The sequence below is a fragment of the Myotis lucifugus genome, unplaced genomic scaffold (genome assembly GCF_000147115.1).
Source record: "Myotis lucifugus unplaced genomic scaffold, Myoluc2.0 scaffold_589, whole genome shotgun sequence".
Taxonomy (NCBI): Eukaryota; Metazoa; Chordata; class Mammalia; order Chiroptera; family Vespertilionidae; genus Myotis; species Myotis lucifugus.
In genome coordinates, this window is record NW_005871637.1 from 368,821 (window position 1) to 389,349 (window position 20,529).

General features: G+C 46.5%; 1 protein-coding gene across 1 annotated transcript in view; it reads left to right on the plus strand.

Annotated features, from left to right (window-relative positions):
• Positions 1 to 9,649: 9,649 nt before the first annotated feature.
• PAQR5 (progestin and adipoQ receptor family member 5) overlaps positions 9,650 to 20,529 on the plus strand; it is a 41,972-nt gene continuing 31,092 nt past the window's right edge. Inside the window, exon 1 of the mRNA XM_006104686.3 lies at positions 9,650 to 9,815. Within this exon, the coding sequence (XP_006104748.1) occupies positions 9,765 to 9,815 (51 nt within the window). The 5' untranslated portion in view covers positions 9,650 to 9,764. The remainder of the gene's footprint in view (positions 9,816 to 20,529) is intronic.

Here is a 20,529-nt window from a genome sequence, read left to right on the forward strand (position 1 = left end):
GACGTGAGCTGACCACCAGGGGGTGGTGTGGAGCGAAGGAAGGCCCCGGCCAGCAGCCAGCAGCCAGCAGCCAGCAGCTGCTAGGGACCCTACCTGTGCATGAATTTCGTGCACTGGACAATAATAGCACACATGCTCATTTAGGCAAACTGTGTTTTAGAAAAGTGTAAAGAAGAAGGTAAAGCAAATCCCCAGAGCTGACCTCTACCACATAGAGAGAACCACTGTGCACACTTGGGGAACATCCTTCCCTACACGTTTCTGTCCATAAATACAAGCCGTTAAATGTAACACAGTTTTATATATAGGTGGTGTTACAAGATGTATGTTGTTCCATAACCTGCTGGTTTCATTTAACAACAAGTGGTGACACTGTTTCCTGTCAGTAACCACAGATCTGTAACATTTTTAATAGCCGCACAGTACAATTTTGCATGGGTGTACCATAACTTAACCAGCCAGCTCTCTCTTGCCAGAAGTTTGGATTGTTTCCAATGTTTCTCGACAATGTGCTAAAGAATATCCTGCAGGCTTTTTCAAATGTGCACAAGTCGCCTAGTGGTACATATCTAGAATAGCTGGGATAGCTGGAACAAAGAAAAGGTTCAGGTCACTCACGGAGTCCAAAAGCCAAGCTGGAAGGTCGCCATGGCAACCCCTTCTCGCAGCACATGGAGCGCCCATTAGTCACAGCTTCAGCCTGGGAGGTGGGTCAGAGCCAGAGGGAAGCAGTCTGTTTTCATGCAGAATTACAAACCAAGGGCAGAGGGAGCATGAGAGAGCATTAATGCAGAATTCAGATGGTTTGGGGTACAATGGTGATGATAGCCACCGTTTATGGAGTGCTGGTTTTCTGATAGATCCCCTGGTCTTTCATTCTCACAGGAGCCATTGATACTTTCATTATCCTCTTTAAACTGATAAGAATATTCAAGTTGAAAAGATTAGGTCATCTGCCGGAGGTGTGCAGTAAATGATGGAGCCAGGATTTGAAATGGATATTTCAAATATCCAAATATTTGAAATGTCCACTCCTCAGAATTCTCCTTATCTGACCTGGGGTCACCATCCTCTCTCCCCTCACCATCCCCGAATCCTAACTCACCAGCCCCCTAGGGCACTCGTTCCCACCACATTCAGATGGGGTGCACTGGTCTTCATCTGGCTCTTCTCTAGGACCGCCCTGGCTGCCTGCGACTCCACGCCCTCCACCACCCCGGAGGAACTTCGGACAGCTCCCAGAACTGTGCACTCTTTCGACCTCCTTCCCTTGGCTCCTACTGCACCCTCAGCCTAGAATGCCCTCTCTCCTCTGTGGCTGCTGTGCTCCTGTTTATTTTCAAGACTCAGCTCAAGTTCCATTTCTTCAAGAAGTCTCTCCTGACTCCCTAGTGTGATGTCCCTCCTCTGTTTCCCCAGAAGCATCTGGTTCTAACAGCTCATCAAATGTGCTCTGTGTCAATTATTAGTGTCAGTCTTCTACCCTGTCAGGTGAGCTCTTAAGGGATCGAACTGTCTTACCTGTTTCTCCATCCCCATATCCTGCCATAGCCTTGGACACACAGCAGATACTCAGGGTGTGTGCTGTGAATGAGTCAGTGATAGAGCGTATTTGCGTCCACTCTCCATTTCTGCTCCCAGCCCCAGGGCCAGCGGAGAGCACAGGGACTGCTTTATCCTAGGCAGATGGCAGGAGTGCCTGCCCCCAGCAGCCACTGCTGGCTGCCCTGCCTCTCACCCGGCTGGCTCCCCAACGTTGCCCCACAACACGTGCCCCAACCTCATCCTCCTTAAGCCCGGCTCACCCCTTTCTCTCACAGTCCCTATTCTTTCCCTTCCAGGGAAACTGAGGTCCTGGTGAATCCTCTTTATCACCCCTCTGTCCTGCCCCGCCTTTGTTAGTGTTGCCCCCAACCCCATGACCCTGACTTTTTCTTATCTCTTGGGTCCTCTGTGCTCCTTTCCCTTGGGGGACCTCAGTGCTTTGAAACTCATGTCTCTCTGCCTCCTAAGTTGATCTGTAGCCTCCACTTCACCTCCAAGGCGTGGTCACATATCTTCAATCTGCAAATTTGTGCCAATCAAATTCACCTTGTCTGAAAACTGCCCTCATCTTCCTCCCTTTCTTCATGGGTGTCACCATGTCCCAGCCCCTGGGAGATGGTGCTCCAAGACCCCAGCTCTCTCCCTGTGATTGGACACCTGACCTTGTCCCCCAGGGCCCCCCCTGCAGAGCTCCCAGCAGAGTCTGGCAGGAGTGTGGGGCTGCCCACACTGAACCGAGAGCGAGCGCTTGCCAGGGAAGGAGCAGCCACTTGTCATCATGTGTGAACTCGGCCCAGCGCTGTAGGTCTTCAGATTTGTCGGGCTTTTATGTGAGGGCCCTTGATTTTTTTAATGTTTACCTAGATTTTTTTTCTTAATAGACTTTGTTTTTTAGAGCAGTTTTCAGTTTAGAGAAAAATTGTGCAGAAGGTACAGAGAGCTCCCATATGCCCCTTCTCACCCTCCCCCAAGTCTGTATTATTAAGATCTTGCATTAGTGAGATACATTTGTTACAACTGATGAACCAATCTATACATATAAAAGCCTAAGCAACCGTTAGGACCGTACGACCAGAAGACTGGATGACTGGCTGGTAGCTATGACGTGCACTGACCACCAGGGACAGATGCTCAACACAGGAGCTGCCCCCTGGTGGTCAGTGCGCTCCCACAGCCAACCTCCTGTGGCCAGCCCAATCAGCCCCAATTGCCAGCCAGGCCAAGGGACCCCACCTGTGCATGAATTCGTGCACCAGGCCTCTAGTATTAACTCCATTGTTCACACCAGGGTTCACTCTCTATAGTACATTGAATGGGCTTTGACCAATGGTAATGTCATGTATCCTCCATGACAGTGTAATCCTGTTATTTTATTTTATTTTTGTAATCCTGTTATTTTTAAAAGCACATCAGAAGCCCAAAGTCTCTGCTTTCTACACTTTCATCCCACTCCATCCTCCTTTTCCTTGTCTCTACCACACTCTGTGTTCAGCTCTTCTCACCTCTCTGTGCTCCTTGGAGTTTCCCATCCCCGCACCTGGACAGTTTCTGGTCCGTCTCATCTCTCTACCCAACGTGAGCTCCTGGAGGCGCTCAGAGAGACCTAAGAAGTCTGGAAGTCGGCGTGTCCTCGGTGCCTGGGACAGGGCTGGAGTGCTTTGGGGATTCACTGTGCGCGGAGTAAATGCCTGCACGGCTGCTAGGCGCAGTCGACAACAGGGAGAGAGTCTGTGGCAAGGGACAGACCTGGGACAGACCTGCCGGGAGGAGTGAGCGAGCGGGTGTCCCAGCAAGTACAGTTCAGGGAGGGGAGCGTGGAGGGCAAACACAGCTTTGGGCGGCAGGGTGCTGGAATCCTCAGCAGGGGCGAGCAGGGGTCTCCAGGGCAGTGAGAAGGAGTCGCCCCAGGGAATGCCCCCCCTGTACCAGCTTTCCCTCCCTCCTGCCCACACGGCAGCCTCCTGCCAGAAAGTGGGTGAGCAGGCAAGCATGGGGAAACATTTGAGAACAAAAATGTTCCCCCCAAAAAAGATAAAAACCATCTCCTTAGTGGGGCTGCCCCCGCCTCGTGGCAACCCTGGGCTCCCTCCTGCCACCTCCTACACACACACACACACACACACACACACGCACATGCACACGCACACACTCACTCCCCAACTTTGCCCCCAATTAGCCAGAAGAAGACACATACCTCCCACTCCGCTAAAGCAGCTCAAAGGGTGACTGTCTGTCCTATAACATAGCTGTGTGCCTTTGTGCACGCTGTTCCTTCTGCCAGCTGTGCCCTCTGCAAACCGACAGATTTTTCTGATCTCTGCGCTCACAACAAATGTCACCTTCTCTGTAAAGCTGTAGCCCTCCCCTGCTTCTTCCCCCCAAATCTGACCCTGTCCCCACCACATGCTTCCCTAGAATTTTGTTTTCATCACCCGCTAGCATCTAACCTGCCCAGGCACTGGTCTGCGTGGCTCTCTTTTTCTGCAGGGACTCCCCAAGGCTCGGCTGTGGTCGCACCACTGCGTCCCCTGCTCTCGGGGCAGTGCCTGGCACATAGACTCACTATGTGATGGATGGATGAAGGAATGGACAAGTAAACCAATGGGCTGCCTTTGAGTAAAACAGTTAAGTTTTTATTGTCTCTCCTTTTATATAAAAGCAGATCTAGCCCCATCTTTAAGAAATCTAAATTGTAGGCACCAAAACAACCACACCTGAAAGAATCCGAGACTATGTAACGAAGGCCGTAACAACTGCCATTTGCTGAGGGGCTGCAGGCTAGGCACCGTGCAGAGAGCCTCCTGTGCATCATTTCACTTGTGGGGAGCTGGCACGACCATGGCATACTCAGCCCCAGGGCGCCTTATGTGCCATGCCAGCTCAGCCTGGTCCAGTGACCCTGAGTGGGGGGTGAAAGGATTGAGAAAAGACAGACAAGAGAATGAAAGCTGGGTCTCGGTGGGACGCTGCTCCCTGATGAGGAGACAACGACAGCTCCCACAAGCCGTGTCTTTATTTTATAGCAGATGCCACGAGGCAAAGTAGGGGCGTGATCACGTTGTTTACAGCATTCTCGTGAGTTTCAACCTCACTCAACTACATGCCCCGAACTCTATCACAAGGCACGTGGGGCTACGTGTTCGGACCATAGGTTCAAGCTTACAACCACAGCCGTTGGCTATGATTGTGCTGGGAGGGCCCTGCCCTCCAGCTGGGACTTGCACGTGGCAATGAGAGGACCCTGTCCTTTCATTAGTCCGAGGCTTGAACCTGGCCAAAACACCGTAACCGCGCCCCACATTCACTCACTTCTGAGCTTATGCATTAGGGAGGAGACCTGGCTGAGGAGGCTCGCATTGCGCTCCAGGGCTGTCCATGTGCGTAGAGAAGCCTGGGCTGGAACCCCGATCCGCCTGACCAGAGTCTGATTGCCACCCTCTCACGTGTCTGGGGTTGCTCAGGGGAAGGTGAGAGCAGGGAAGGCTCCTGGGAGGGCTGGGCCGGGAAGGCAGCCAGAGGGTGGACAGGGAGAAAGTGTGCACAGCTGAGGACAGGCTGAAGCCTGGCGGGAGTGGGAGATTCCCAGGAGTTTCAGGGAGGGGCTGGGAGCGGTTCCCCCACCTGGCTCACCCTGGTGGCCCACAGTGGTAATGGTGCCCGCAGTGGTAATGGTGCCCGCAGTGCCCAACTCAGTAGCGGGCAGGCACTGTCAGTGCCCGCTGGGTCCCCCTGGCCCACTTTCCCAGCCCCGACCACCCCGGGGAGAGCAGGGTCTGCAGTGAGAACCACTCCCATGGCCCGAGGGTGGGGCCAGGCTGGTGGCCTGGGTGTGGGCATTCCTGTTAGAGGCAAGGCCAGCGCAGCCTGCAGATGAGACTCTCTGGCGCACACCTGCTGCGGGCATGCCTTCCAGACCGCGGGGCCGGGGTCCAGGGCGCAGGAGCAGGTTTCTGCAAAGGAACGCTCTTCTCCTTCACCGACGGGTGGACACGACTCAGAGAGTCCACCCGTTTCCCACGGTCAGAGCCGGCCCGGTGACTCCTGGCCTGGGAAGGGGCTACGGGTCCTGAACCTTTCCAGCTCACCGCGACCACACTGAAAGCCATGGCCCTGTCGCCCGTGACGCAAACATACATGTTTATGTACTCACACGTGCCCACACATGCAGACACATGCCCACACACGATTTTACCTATAATTTTATTAACCTCGGGTTACAGATCCCCATCCCAGGACTTGTTGCAGCGGATGGGCCCCTCTCCTGAGTGTGTGGTGATTTATAGTAATAGTAACGGCATTACCGCTAGGAGGAGAGTAACACTACTGGTATTTACTTAGAATTTGTAGTAATAACTTTATGTCCATTATTTCACTCTAACTCCCCACAGCTCTGACTGGGTAGATATCAATATGCTTATTTCACCGATGACAACAGTGAGTCGGGGAGAGTCACTCAGCCCAGCCGAGGTCGAATCTAGGAGACGGCACAGGGGAGACCTGGCCTGGCTTCCCTGGTCCCCAGCCCCATGCGCCTCCCTCCTGTCGCACCTCCTCAGAAGGCTTCGTGAACATTCTCCAAGCTCAGGGGCCAGGGTGCTCGCTACAACAAACCACGGACTGTCAGGAGGGGCTTCCTGCCCAGCCCTTTTGTCTAGACATCCGGAAGCATTGGTCCCCCAAACCCCACAGACACATCATGGGTGTGTGACTCTCGATGACATTTTTAAAAGCCATAGCTCCTCGCAGTCAGCACACGTGTCCGGTGGCATTCACACGTTTTCTCTAACTTTTTTTGAGTGTGACCTTCCGTAAGAAATACCTTTTTTCCTAACCCAGCACAAATATTGGCAAGAATAGCATAACAGACGCATATAGCTTAACATGCATAACCAACAGGAATATCACAGAGCAATACTTACCTTGACTCTAGGCAGTACACTGATACTTTGTTCTATTATTTTTCATACTATTCTGTGTCTAAGTGCTAGTCATGACCCAATAAGTCGATTTTATGACCTACTGACAGGTTGTGGCCTGCAGCGTGGAGAACACTGCAATACCGGACGCAATGATCGCGGTTTTAATGAACAGTCAGCTGTTTGAAAGTTGTCTGTAATTTTGCCGAGGGGGGCATGTGACCCTGGCTGCAGCCAGGCTGGAGTTCAGATGCAAGTCATGTGTCATCTAGGGCAAGCCCCCTAGCTTTTTGATACCTCAGTTTTCCTGCCTGTAAAATATACAATTAATTTTCTCTGTGAAAATTAGTAATAGCAGCAAGTATTGGTCGGAACCTTACTTTATAGCAGGCCCTTTACATGGCTTCTCTCTCTTTGATCATAACAACAACCCTGTGAAGAAAGTACTGCTGTTATGTCCATTTTACAGACGAGGACACTGAGGCATGTGGAGTTAGGTTCCTTGCCCAGGATCGCAAAGGAAATGGCAAACCGGTCTTTGAACCCATGTGACTTGAATCTAGTCCCGGGTCCTCGCCTGCTCTGCCAGCTTCCTGAGATGGCGGGGTGAGGGTGAACGAGATAGAGCAGGCGGCAGGGTGACCTCACGGGCTGGGTGCAGAGGGGGTGAGGGTCTCCCCTGTTCTCAGGGTGACTTGTGCTAGTTGGTTGGTGCATATCTGTCTCATCTCTTTCTTTATACATTTCTTGGGAATAGGGACAGCCTTATCCATCTTTTTTCTATGTAACAAAAAGTAGAATTGTACGGTGGATTCCCACTCCCCTGTATTCTGTGAGTCACAAACCTCTACCATGTTTATGTCCGTTAAAGTCTCACCTTTTCCTTCAAGCTGGAGCAGCCCACCGAGAGTCATCAGCTGCACCTCAGCCCTCCCCCGTCCTCATCACATGATAAAAATGCAGCGAACAGTGGCTGGATGAAGCCGGGGGTGAATCATGTACCACTTGCCTTACCTCTCACTTTTTTATTATTTTACTTTATTTTTTCAATTACAGTTGACATTCAGCCCGTTAGTTACCGGAGTTCTGTTCGGCTGGTCTTCAGACGGTTCTCCGGGGTGACCGTGCTATAATGTTGATGTGGTGACGGGAGGAGGCGAGCACAGCATGTGCCTGCTCTGCCATCTGACCAGAGGCCCTGTTGCCCCTCACTTTTGATGTTTCGTGTGGTCATCCTCCCTGGATAGTGTGTGCTGTGAGAGCAGGGACCATCTCTTTTCTTCTTCCTGCCCATGACATTGGGGGGACTCCGGGGAGAACCAGAGGACTAAGGGGGCAGGTCTATAGAGACGCAGCCGGGGCTGGGTTTTGCTGGTGCCCCTGAGATGCCCCAGCACCGGGCCTCCGTCTCCTGTCCTGCCGCTGGTGAAGCCGTGGCGCTGCCGGCTTGGCGACTGGGACCTGGAAAGCCAAGCGAACCAAGGTGCGCGGAGTCCCACTCACATCAGCGCTGTTTGTTTGCAAAGCATTAACTTTCGTTTTTTAACCTGGGTAAAGTGTACATGTGCTTTAAAAAAGTATTCTCTTAATTATTCTGTAATTTGGAAATATTACATCACTTTTTTAATGTGGTAAAATATGTGCAATATAAAGTTCACCATTTTAACCATTTTACGTGTACAATTCAGTGAATATTCACATGGTTGTTGTACAACCATCACTACTACTCCAGAACTTTCCATCATCCCCAACAGAAACTCTATGCCCATTAAAAAACTTCCCGGTCTTCCCTCCACCCAACCTCTATTCTACTTTTTGTCTCTGTGAGTTTGCCTGTTCTAGGTACCTCACTAAGTGGAACCATACACTTGTCCTTTTGTGACTAGCTTATCTCACTTAACATAATGTGTTCAAGTTCCACCCACGTTGTAGCAGGCATCAGAACTTCTTTTTTCTTGAAAAAGGAATAACATTCCATTGTACGACCACATTTTGTTTACTTGTTCTTTTGTTCATCCTTCTGCTGATGGACCTGTGTGTTGTTTCTATCTTTTGACTATTATGAGTAATACATCAGTGTTGTTAAGATGGCACATTTATGACAATGAAACAAATACCACCGATTTTGCTACATAATGCCAGATGACACACAGAGCATAAAGAACTACAAGAAGTTAAAGTATAAACAAACCACACACACAAAACCCACACCTTACGTTCAGAGGAGGAACAGCATTGCTTAAATTAACAATTAAATACATGTCTTATGAAGGCCCAGGATGAGCCAGGCACCACCTGAGTTTCCAAGCATCGGGAGTGTCCTCTCCAACAGCAGGGAACCAGGCCCAGGCAGGTAGCTTTCCCTGCAGGAGGATGTGGCTCAGGCCACAGCAGAGGCACAGGCAAGGCAGGGCCTGAGGGCTTCAGCGACAGGGACCCAACCCTCGGGGGGCCTCTAAGAGGTGGCAGATTTGGGCCCAATGCTAATGGGGTAGAGGAAGCGTTGACTGTGGTACATTCCGAGCTCTGCTCTTCCTTCGATAAACCAGCTTGTGTTTTTCTGTTTCTTTGGCCTGCCCCGGGGACTTGAGTTTCTCTAGTTCACATTAGTCACAGCTGTTAAGCAGTCTTACTCCTACACGTAAACAACCTTGTTAGTCCGAGGTGCTCTGTCTCCAGCAAGTGCGATGGGTTTTCCTGGTCTGGTTTTTTTGTGTTGGGGCAGACACGCTCTGGTTTGCCTTCCGGAAGAGCTGCTTCTCTTTGGGTGATTGGGAGCATGGCTCTCGGTCCTCTTCTGCCCACTGGGTGGACGCAGATGTGGGGTCCCACCGTCTGTCCAGGGGCAGCACGTGGTGCAGTGGGAAGTGAGCAGTCCTGGCCCTCCCCTCGCTGTGCGACCTGGGGAAGTTACCCACCCTCTGACCCGCGTGTGCAGTGTGAGGGGCTGGGGTGCCCCCTGCGGCCCTTTCCAGCTCTACAGTTTAGTGATCGCCCATGTTCCGATTTCATACCTTCCCTCCAGTCCTCTGGGAGTGCCTCCGCGGTCGGACAGTTTGCCTGTTGGTTTTAAGAAAGCCTGGTTATTTTGCCATCGTCAGCAAGGTCTGATCCATTCACACCTGACAGCCTTGATCCAGCTGGAGTTGGGCTGAGACCGACTGGGTTTCTTTACGCTCCTCTTTCAGGGAAGCAGCCGGGCGCCCGCTGGCCAGAGGCTCCCCAGGCCATGTGAGCACTTCGAGTGAGGCCCAGTGACGGAGAGCGGCGACCACCCACTGGCCTTCCCCGCCCGGCCTCAAGATGCTGAGCCTGAAACTCCCCAGGCTGTTGAGCATAGACCAGATGCCCCAGGTAGGTGCCCTCCCTCGCATGGCTGAGTTCCAGGTGGTGGCGAGGATGTGGCCTCCGCAACCGGGGATGGCTCTGTCTTCAGGCAGCTCTGTGCAGGCCCGCTCTCTTCAAAGCCTTCCTCCCAGACTCCTCGGGGAGGAGAGCTTCCTGTTCCTTCACTTACACCCAACTTGGAAATGGAAGTGCTCCCAAAACTGTTTATGGCATAACCCTTCCCTGTGACATCTGTATTTTATCCTGAAGTGACGTCGCTGAGACTACAGATTCGAGCAGAGGAGGTGAAGCCACCATCATCTTGCTGGGCAGAGGGTTTTTTTAGATCCTCCCTTGGTGCTTGGACTCGGGCCCGAGGTGAAGACACCCCAGCACATGCTGTGCTGTGGTCCCCATCACTTACAGGAGGCCCGGGCCGGGCAGGGGTCAAGGCGGTGAGAAGGGTGTTGGTGGGCCTTCGCCCTGCCCTGGTCTCCTGAGCCTGGGAACTCAGGGGCAGTCGTCCCAGAACACCGGGGGCTCCTGGCAGCCTGCATGTTAAGCACGCCTTCGGTGAGGCCGGCCTTCTTGTGAGCTGTGCTCTGGCCGGCTGGGTGGGGCAAGCCCTCCTCCCCTTGCACAGAAAACACGGCTTCACGATGCCCTCGTTCCGGTGTCCAATTTCCTTGCTCTTTGACTGGAGAAGTGTTAGCTCAGGGCGGGCCTTCTCACCTGGAGGGGGTCCGGGAGGGAGGGGGAGCTCCTTGGCACGTGGTTGACCGCCAGGTGCGGACAGCGCTCCACAGCAGCATGAATGGAAGGTTAGGAGGAGATGCACCGCCAGGTGCTCTCCCTGACAGCGGGCGAAGCTGGGTGATTCCGGCAAGATGACACTGAGGGGAAATCGAAGACGACGCAGGGCTGTTTGGTGGGAAGACGTGAGGAATGCAGCAGGTAACAGATACATTCAGAATGAAGTGGAGTTGCCTGACTGTTGAGCAGAGCAGGTCCCACAGGGCCATCAACTTGCCTTCCTGGTGCGAGGGTTTAGGTGGTTGATCTACCCACAGAGAGAGCACCAGTGGCTGTGATTGGTGGGATTGCAAGGTGACTCTTTGGCCCATTCACTCATTTGGCCCATTCAGTTTTTACTGACTGCCTGCTCTGTACAAGGCATGACTCTGTACAAGGCATGACTCTGTGGAATAATCACACACAAATCCTGCCCTTGCATGAGCACCTCTGTTGCAAAGTGGGTTAGGGTGTGTCCCAAGAGAGGGACAGATAGGGTCAGAGGAGGGTTGGGCACTGACAGCAGGTGAGAGGAAGGGGGGAGGGACGGCCCAGTGAAGGGGCCGCCTTTCAGATGTGCTGTGAGGGTCTCGGGAAGAGCATTCCGGGTGGAAGGAACAGTGTGAGCAAAAACCTGGAGATGGGAGACCTCAGGGCAGGGGTGGGACTCAGGATGGTGATCACCGGCCATCTCCCTGGGTGTCCGGTCAAGGTCGGGTTCAGAGCATGTGCAGGAAAGAAGTGGAGGGTGGTCTCAGTGGGAGCTTTGGGTAACCGGCTGGAACTCCAAAGACGAGGACCAGGAAACTTCAGGACGCTAAAAAGATGAACATGTCTTCTCTGTCCAGTTTCTGTAAGTGATGGAGGTGGCAGTACCCTTTTTAGTAACATGGCACTAACCAGAGGTGGAGAACCAACATCACAACCTTCCTTGGGCTCCCACACCCACTCCTGGGCTTCCCAGCGTCATGCCCGCGGTTCCTGCCCCAGATGAGAAAGCAGAGTGACTCCACCCACCTGGAAGGTAGTGTTACAGGAGGATTTGGTGAGAGAAGGGAAAGGCAATTTTTGGTATTAAAACAGGTGCAAGTATATTAAGGAGAAAAATGCATAATTTGCATAAAAAAATAAAATAGGACACTTCATGCAAATGTTAGGCTTACTTTTGGTGGATTCTGTGGGTCCCAAGACAGTCTGCAGAGTGACCTTGGGCAAGATACCTAATCTGCCTACCTCAATTTCCCCATCTGTAAAATGGGGGGATACTAGTATCTGCTTCCTAGGAGTATGGTGAGGTTAAAGTGAGATAACTCATGTGAAGTGCCTGGCATATGGGGAACTAATATTGGCTGTCATCATTATTGTTGACTTTCCTAAGTCCTCCAGGTGACGTGGATCAGTAGAGCATGTGGGCAGGAGACTTTGAACAGCTCCTCACACACACTCGAACCCAGGCTCCCTAGCCTGGTATTTAGGCAGGCCTGGCTCCTACCCACCTCCTGCTCGGCTTCCCATCCATGCACCCTCGTCTCTAGCCACACCAGTGGTCTCTTTAGTCTCCTCACCAGCTTGAACATTCTCTTGATCCCTGTTTGAAGAAGGCTTTCTTACCCCCTATGCTCTGTTCCCCTTTCTGGCTTCCTTCTTCAACCAGCTGCAGATGTCCTTTCCTTCCCCGAGGCCCTCCAGCTGTTGGTTAGGACCTCTGCCCTGTATACTAACCAGCTGTGTGCCCTGAGGCACTTCCCCACCCTCTCTGAGCCTCACCCATGGGGCTGAGGAGAGCGGGACACCCACCACCTCTCGGCATTGTCAGAATTGTAATTCCGGCACATTCCTGGCTGAGAGATTCCTCACAGGAAAGGGCAGTTCTCCCTTTCCTTACAAGGTGGGACTTGGGTATATGCCTCCTAATTTCTAGTCTCCCTTGTAGCTAAAAACAGGCCTGGGTATGTCCGCCAGTTATTAAAGATTTGAACAAATAGCTAAGGGATAGAAGAAATATCTAGGCGTTCCTACACAGACCCAATTTAGAGACAATACTGATGTCTAGCTAGCAGTTCACATGGATCTAGCATGACACGTTGACACGAAACAAGGGCATTTTGTGTCAAATTGAGAATCTTTTATTAACTACAGCCTTGGCCTGCAGGTTACAGGTAAGCACATGACCGGCCCAGATGCCTTAGTTCAGGGCACAGGCAGGGGATTCCCTGCGGTGCTTTGCAAAGACGATCTCCCAGTCTTGCACTGCAGCTCTGCCACTTACTGTGGGAATTCCGACAAGACTGGAAATTCTCTACGCCTCAGTTTCCTCATCTGTAAAATGGAGGCAGTATCTGGTAGGGCAGTCTCACAGGGCTATTGTGAAGATCCAAGAAAAATTAAACAGAAAAGCCTGGCCGGTATGGCTCACTGGTTTGGCTGAGCGTCCCAGCGGACACCTGGAGGTTGCTGGCTTGATTCCCCTTAGGGCACATTCTCTCATCGATGTTTCTATGTCTCCCTCTCCCTTCCTCTCTCTCTAAAATTATATATATATATATATATATATATATATATATATATATATATATATTTAAATTAAATAAAACAGTGGGAGTATTATGAAAGAAAGGAAGCATAGGCCAGCAAATGGCTGGGAGTGGTGTTGGGTAGATGGGTGGACTTGGGCACCCAGGAGCAAGGAGCCATCTCAACAGGCAAATGGTCTCTCTAGCCCAGGATTTCTCAGTGGGTGCTTGGACCACCAGCATCAGAATCACCTGGGAGCTTATTAAGATGCAATAGCAGTCTTGATTGCAGGCATCTTGGTGTCCTCTTTATTGTAATCAAAAGAAATGCCTTCAGCATTTCATCATTTAAGAGAATGTTAGGGGTGTGTGTGTGTGTGTGTGTGTAAATAATCTTTATCAGGTTAAGGATAATCTTCTTTATCCCTAGTTTCCTAGGATTTTTTTTCACTAATTAGGAATGAATTTTACAGGACCTTTTCCCCCCTCTGTATCTATATCTTTTGAGGTGGTTGTATAGGACTCATTTAAACTGTTAATGTGGTGAGTCACATTGATTGATTACTAATGTTAAACTAACCTTGCATTTAAATACAACTTGGTCATGGTGCAATATTCTATTAATCTATTGCTGGAATCCATAAACTAATATTTTGTTTAGGATCCTTAAATCTATTTAATGAGCTGGCCTATAATTTTTCCTTCTTATACTACCCTTTGCCTGGATTTGGAATTAAGATTATGCCAACCACAAACAAGTTGGAGAATGTTGCTTACTTATTGTATGGAAAAATTTATAATATTAGAATTACACGTTTCTGAGTGTTTGGTAGGATTTATCTGTAAAATGTCTGAGCAGGGCCACCGTTTAGCCTCCTCCAAGGGAGCACCATCCACCTTTTTGTCTACATTAATGGCAACCTGTAAAATTGTTCAGGGAACACCTTAATTCTATAGCTGAATTTTATTTGTGGAAAAGTTGTTTTATGTAACAGCTTTGTTGAAACATGTCACATACCATAAAATTCACCCTTTAAAATTATACAGTCCAGTGGTATTTAGTATGTTTACATACACAAAGCATGTTGCAGAAAACCATCACCACAATCAATTTTAGAACATTTTCATCACATTGGAAAGAAACTACCAGTTAGCAGGCATTTCCCCTCCACCCCTGCTCCCAGGCCTATGGCAACCATTAATTTACTTCCTCTCTCTATGGATTTGCCTATTTGGGATATTTCATATAAATGGGCCTTTGGAAAATGCCTTCTTGCACTTAGCAAAATGGTTTCAAGGTTCAGCTGTGCTGTAGCACGTGTTAGTACTTCATTTATTTGTTATGGCTGAATAATATTCCATTGTGTAGATACACCATAGCTTTTATTCATTCATCAGTTGATGGACACATGAGTTAATTCAGTTTTTTGGCTATTATGAGTAATGTTGCTGTGAACATTTGTGTACTAGTTTTTATGTAGTCATATTTTCAGTTCTGTTAGGTACGCACCTACAAGCGGAATTATTGGGTCATGTGGTAACTCTGTGCTGAAGTTTTTTATTGTAAAATATACTTATCATAAAATTTACCATCTTAACATTTTTAAGTGCACAGTTCAGTGGTATTAAATATATTCACATGTTGTGCAACTGCCCCCACCATTCATCTCCATAATTCTTTTTATCTTAGAAAACTGAAACTCGACATCCATTAAACAATAACTTCCCATTTCCCCTCACCCCAGCCTCAGCCAACTACCATTATACTTTCTGTCTTTATGAATTTGACTACTCTAGTTCCTCGTATAAATGGAATCAGACAATATCTGTCCTTTCATAACTGGCTTATTCATTTCACTTAACATAATGTCCTCAAGGTTCATTCATGTTGTAACATACATCAGAATTTACTTCCTTTTTAGGGCTGAATAATATTCCATCGTATATAGCACATTTTGTTTGTCCCTTCCTCTCTCCATGAACACTGGCTTGCCTCTATGTTTTAGCTGTTGTGAATCCTTAGACTCTCCTTTCAGTTATTTTGGGTATCTGCCCACAAGTGGAATTGCTGGGTCATCTGGTAATCGTTAAGTTTTTGAGGAACCACCATTCTGTTTTCCACAGTGGCCGTGCCATTTTCCATTCCCATCGACAAGCACAAGGGTTCCAATTTGTCCACATCCTCACCAACACTGTTGTTTTCTGTGTTGTTTTGTTTTTAATACATAGTAGCCATCCTAAGGGGTATTGAGGTGGTATCTCGTAGTTTTTAAAAACATATTTTTTTTTATTTCAGAGAGGAAGGGAGAGGGAGAGAGAGATAGAAACATCAGTGATGAGAGAGAATCATTGATCGGCTGCCTCCTGCATTCTCCACACTGGAGATGGAGCCTGCAATCCAGGCATGTACACTGAGCAGGAATTGAACCGTGACCTAGTTTATAGGTGGAAGCTCAACCACTGAGCCACGTTGTCCAGGCTCTCATTGTAGTTTTGATTTGGTTTTCCCTAATGATTAGTGACATTGAACATCTTTTCGTGTGTTTATTGGCTATTTGTATATCTTTGGAGAAATGTCTACTCAAGTCATTTGCCCATTTTTAAATTGGGCCAATTTGTGTTTTTATTGTTGAGTTGTAAAAGATATTTATATTTTCTGGATACAAGTCCTTTATCAGCTTATGATTTGCAAGCATTTTCTCCCATTCTATGTGTTAATTTTTTTCACTTTATTGGTGGTATCCTTTGAAGCACAAAAGTTTTAAATTTCGATGTTATCTATTTTATTGTTGTTGTGCCTTGTGCTTTTGGTGTCATATCTAAGAAACCTATGGCTAATCCAAGGTCATGAAAATTTTTTGTTTGTTTGTTTTTAATTGTTTGAAGTATTACATCTGTTTCCTTTTTCCCTCATTGACCTCCCCCCAGCCATCCCCACCCCTCTCCCACCCCAGCACATGCCCTCACCCACCTAGTGTTTGTGTCCATTGGTTATGCTTATATGCATGTATACAAGTCCTTTGGTTGATCTCTAACCCCACCACCTCGCCTTCCCACTGAAGTTTGACAGTCTATTTAATGCTTCTCTGTTACTATCTATTTTTGTTCATCAGTTTATGTTGTTCATTATATTCCACAAATGAGTGAGATCATTTGATATTTGTCTTTCTCTGACTGGCTTATTTTGCTTCACATAATGCTCTCCAGGTCCATCCATGCTGTTGCGAATGGTAAGAGTTCTTTCTTTTTTACAGCAACGTAGTATTTATTCCGTTGTGTAGATGTACCTCAGCTTTTTAATCCACTCATCTGCTGATGGGCACTTAGGTAGTTTCCAAGTTAGCTATGGTGAATTGTGCTGCTATGAACATAGGGGTGCATATATCCTTTCTGATTGGTGTTTCTGGTGTCTTGGGATATATTCCTAGAAGTGGGATCACTGGGTCAAATGGGAGTTCCATTTTTAATTTTTTGAGGAATCTCCATACTGTTTCCCACAGTGGCTGCACCAGTCTGCATTCCCACCAGAAGTGCACGAGGGTTCCTTTTTCTCCGCATCCTCACCAGCACTTGTCATTTGTTGATGATTTACTCATATTTTCTTCTAAGAGTTTTATCTCTTTTGTGATCCATTTTTAATTATTACATGTGGCATGAGTAAAGATTCCAACTGTAGTCTTTTCTTTTATGTATGAGTATCAAGTAGTTCCAGGACCATATGTTAGAAGGACTATTCTTCATTAAATTGCCTTGACGCCTTTATTGAAAATCAATTGACTGTAAATACAAGGGCTCTTTCTGTACTGTAAGTTCTATTCCATTGATCTATTTGTCTATTCTTATGCCAGTACCACATTGTCTTGATTATGTGGCTTTGTAATAAGTTTTGGGAAATGTGAGACTTTCAACTTTGTTGTTCTTCTTCAAGATTGTTTTGGCTGTTCAGGATTCCTTGCATTTCCATATGAATTTAAGGATCAGCTTGTTAGTTTCTACACACACACACACACACACACACACACACACACGAAGACAGAATTTTGATAGGGATTACATTGAATTTGGGGAGCATTATCATTCTAATAATATTAACTCTTTTAATCCATGAACATGGGTTGTCCTTGCATTTATTTAGGTCTTCTTTAATTTCTTTCAGTGATGTTTTTTAGTTCTAAGTGTACAGGTCTTATACCATTAAAATAATCTGTTTCCCTAACCCGTTTGGCTCAGTAGATAGAGTGTCAGCCTGCGAACTGAAGGGTCCCAGGTTCGATTCCGGTCAAGGGCACGTGCCTTGGTTGCGGGCACATCCCCAGTGGGGGTCGTGCAGGAGGAAGCTGATCGATGTTTCTCTCTCATCGATGTTTCTAACTCTCTATCCCTTTCCCTTCCTCTCTGTGAAAAATCAATAAAAATAAATAAATAAATAAAATAATCTGTTAAATTTATTTCTAAATATGTTATTGTTTTTGATGCTGTTATAAATGAAATTGTTCCCTTAAGTTGATTTTCATGTTGTTCACTGCTTGTATATAGAAATAAAACTGAGTTTTGTATATTGATCTTATATCCTACAACCTTGCTGAACTCATTTATTAGTTCCAATCGCTTTTTAGTGAATCCTTTAAGATTTCCTATATGTAAGATCATGTCATCTACAAATACTTTTGCTTCTTCCTTCCCAGTTTAGATGCTTTTTTAATTTCTTTTCCTTGTCAAGTTGACCTAGCTAGACCCTTCTCTATGATATTGAATAGAAATAGTGAGAGCAGACATCCTTGTCTTGTTCCTAATCTTAAGGAGAAAGCTTTTCATTTTCTTTCAATAAGTGTGTATGTTAGCGGGTGGTTGGGGGGCTGGGTGAAAAAGTGAAGGGGGTTAAGCAGAAAAAAACCTTCACAGACACACACACACAAAGAGAAATATTACCTGTAGGTTCTTCATAGATGGGCTTTATTGGGTTGAACAAGTTCTGTTTCTGTTTTTTGAGTGCTTTCTTATTATGAAAGGGTATTGGATCTTATAAATGCTTTTTCTGCATCTACTGGCATAATCATGTGATTTTTGTTTTTCTCTCTTCTGGATTAATCTTGCCAATTTGTTTTTTTTTTTTAATATTTGAAAAGAGGCAAATTTGGACTCAGTGGAGCTTCTATTATGTATTTTATATCTCCAATTCCATTGTTTTTTTTGTTTTGTTTTGTTTGGGTTAATCCTCACCCGAGAATATTTTTTCCATTGATTTTTAGAGAAAGTGGAAGGGAGGGTGAGAGACAGAGAGAGAAACATTGATGTGAGAGAAATTGATTGGTTGCCTCCCACAAGCACCCTGACTAGAGCCTGGGATCAATCCTGCAACTGAAGTACATGCCCTTGACTGGAATCGAACTCTGGACCCTTCAGTCTGTGGGCTGATGCTCCAACCACTGAGCTAAACTGGCTAGGGTTCCTTTATTATGGTTAATTTCTTTCTACTTTGGGTTTATTTTATTTTCTGTTCCTCCTCTAACTTCTTAAGTTAATCGCTGCCTTATATCTATTTCCATATTGCTTTAACTTCAGCCTATCTGTGCTATTCTAATTAATTTCTAATGTCCATTTTGATTTTTTATGTGACTTATGATTGCTTAGACATGTTTATTTTTTAATTCCCCAGTGTAAAATGGAGTTTTAATGTTATCGATTTAACTTAATTGATTGTTGTCTGAGAATGCCTTCTGTATTATTCCAGGCCTTGAAATTTGTTCAGACTAGCTGTATGATCCATGATCAATTTTCATAAGTCTTCTAAGTGTACCTGAAAATATTGATAGTCTCCAATAGGTGGGAGCAGCATTCCATGTATGTCCCATAAGGTCAAATAATTTTATATTATTACTAATTTTGTTCAGCTTAATCTACCATAATTGAGATGTATTAAAATATTCCACTATGATAGCAGATTTGTGAATTATTCCTTGTAGATAAGTAAATTTTTAGTTTATATATTTTGAGCCTGTGTTTTTTAGGTATATCCAAGTTTATAATTGTTATATCTTCCTGGGGAAGTAAATTTCTTATTATTTCGTAGGGATTCTCTTTGTGTCTAGTAATGCTTTTTGTCTTGAATCTGACAGTCATGCAGACACTCCAGCTTTGTGGTTTTTGTTATTTGTCTGGTTTCTTTCTTTCCTTCCTTCGACTTTCAATCCCTCCCTGTCCTTATATTGTAACTGTGTCTCATGTAAATGACACATAGTTGGATTTTATCTAGTTTGACAGTATTTGTTGTTAACTGGACAGTTTAGTCTGATTATATCTATAACAAGTATTGACATATTTGCATTTATTTCGATCACCTTAAGTGCTTTCCATTTGTCCTGTTTTCTCTGTTTAGTTATCCTTTGCTTTTTTGCTTTCTTTGGATTGAGTTTCATATTCTTGTTCTCTGTTTTCCTTTTAACATTCTATTTTCCCCTTCACTTCTTTTATAACTCTATTTAGAAATATGCTCTATATTTATTGGTTTTGTGGCTACTCCAGCTATTTTAATACGAATAACTGTACTAGGCAGAAAGGGCTAAACTATGATGACTCTCAGAATTTCTCCCGATAAATTAATAAGTGGCCAATGGACAAATAGACACTTCTCCAAAGAGGACATACAGTTGACCAAGAGATATATGGGGGGAAAAAACCTCAATGTCACTAGTCATCAGAGAGATGTAAAGTCAAACTACAGTGAGGTATCACTTCACACCTACCAGAATGGCTACGATTAACAAATCAACAAACAACAGTTCTGGTAAGAATGTGGAGAAAAAGGAACCCTCGTGTACTGCTGGTGGGAACGCAGACTGGTGCAGCCACTGTGGAAAACAGTATGGAGTTTCCTCAAAAAATTAAAAATGGAACTTTCATTTGACCCAGCGATCCCCCTTCTGGGAATATATCCTAAGAATCCCAAACACCCATCAGAAATAATATATGTACCCCAATGTTCATAGCAGCATTATTTACAATCTGGAAACAGTCCAAGTGCCCACAGTAGATGAGTGGATAAAAAGTTGTGGTACATTTGCACAATGGAATACCATGCGGCTGTAAAAAAGAAGGATCTCTTACATTTTGTGACAGCCTGGATGGGCCTGGAGAGTATTACTAAGAGAAATAAGCCAGTCAGAGAAAGACAAATATCAGATGGACACACTTACATGTGTTATCTAGTGAACAAAATAAACTGATGAACAAAATAGGTCCAGAGACATGGATGCATGGAACAGACTGACAGATTTCAGTGTGGTGAAGACCTGGGGTGTAGTGGGGGCTGGATGGAGGGGGAAAAAGAGGAGAGGGTTGAGGAACTGTGAATAATAAAATATAAATTTTAAAAATTCTTCCAGATAGCTCAATGACTTAACATGGCAAAGCTTTATCTCATATTCACTTCACATAAC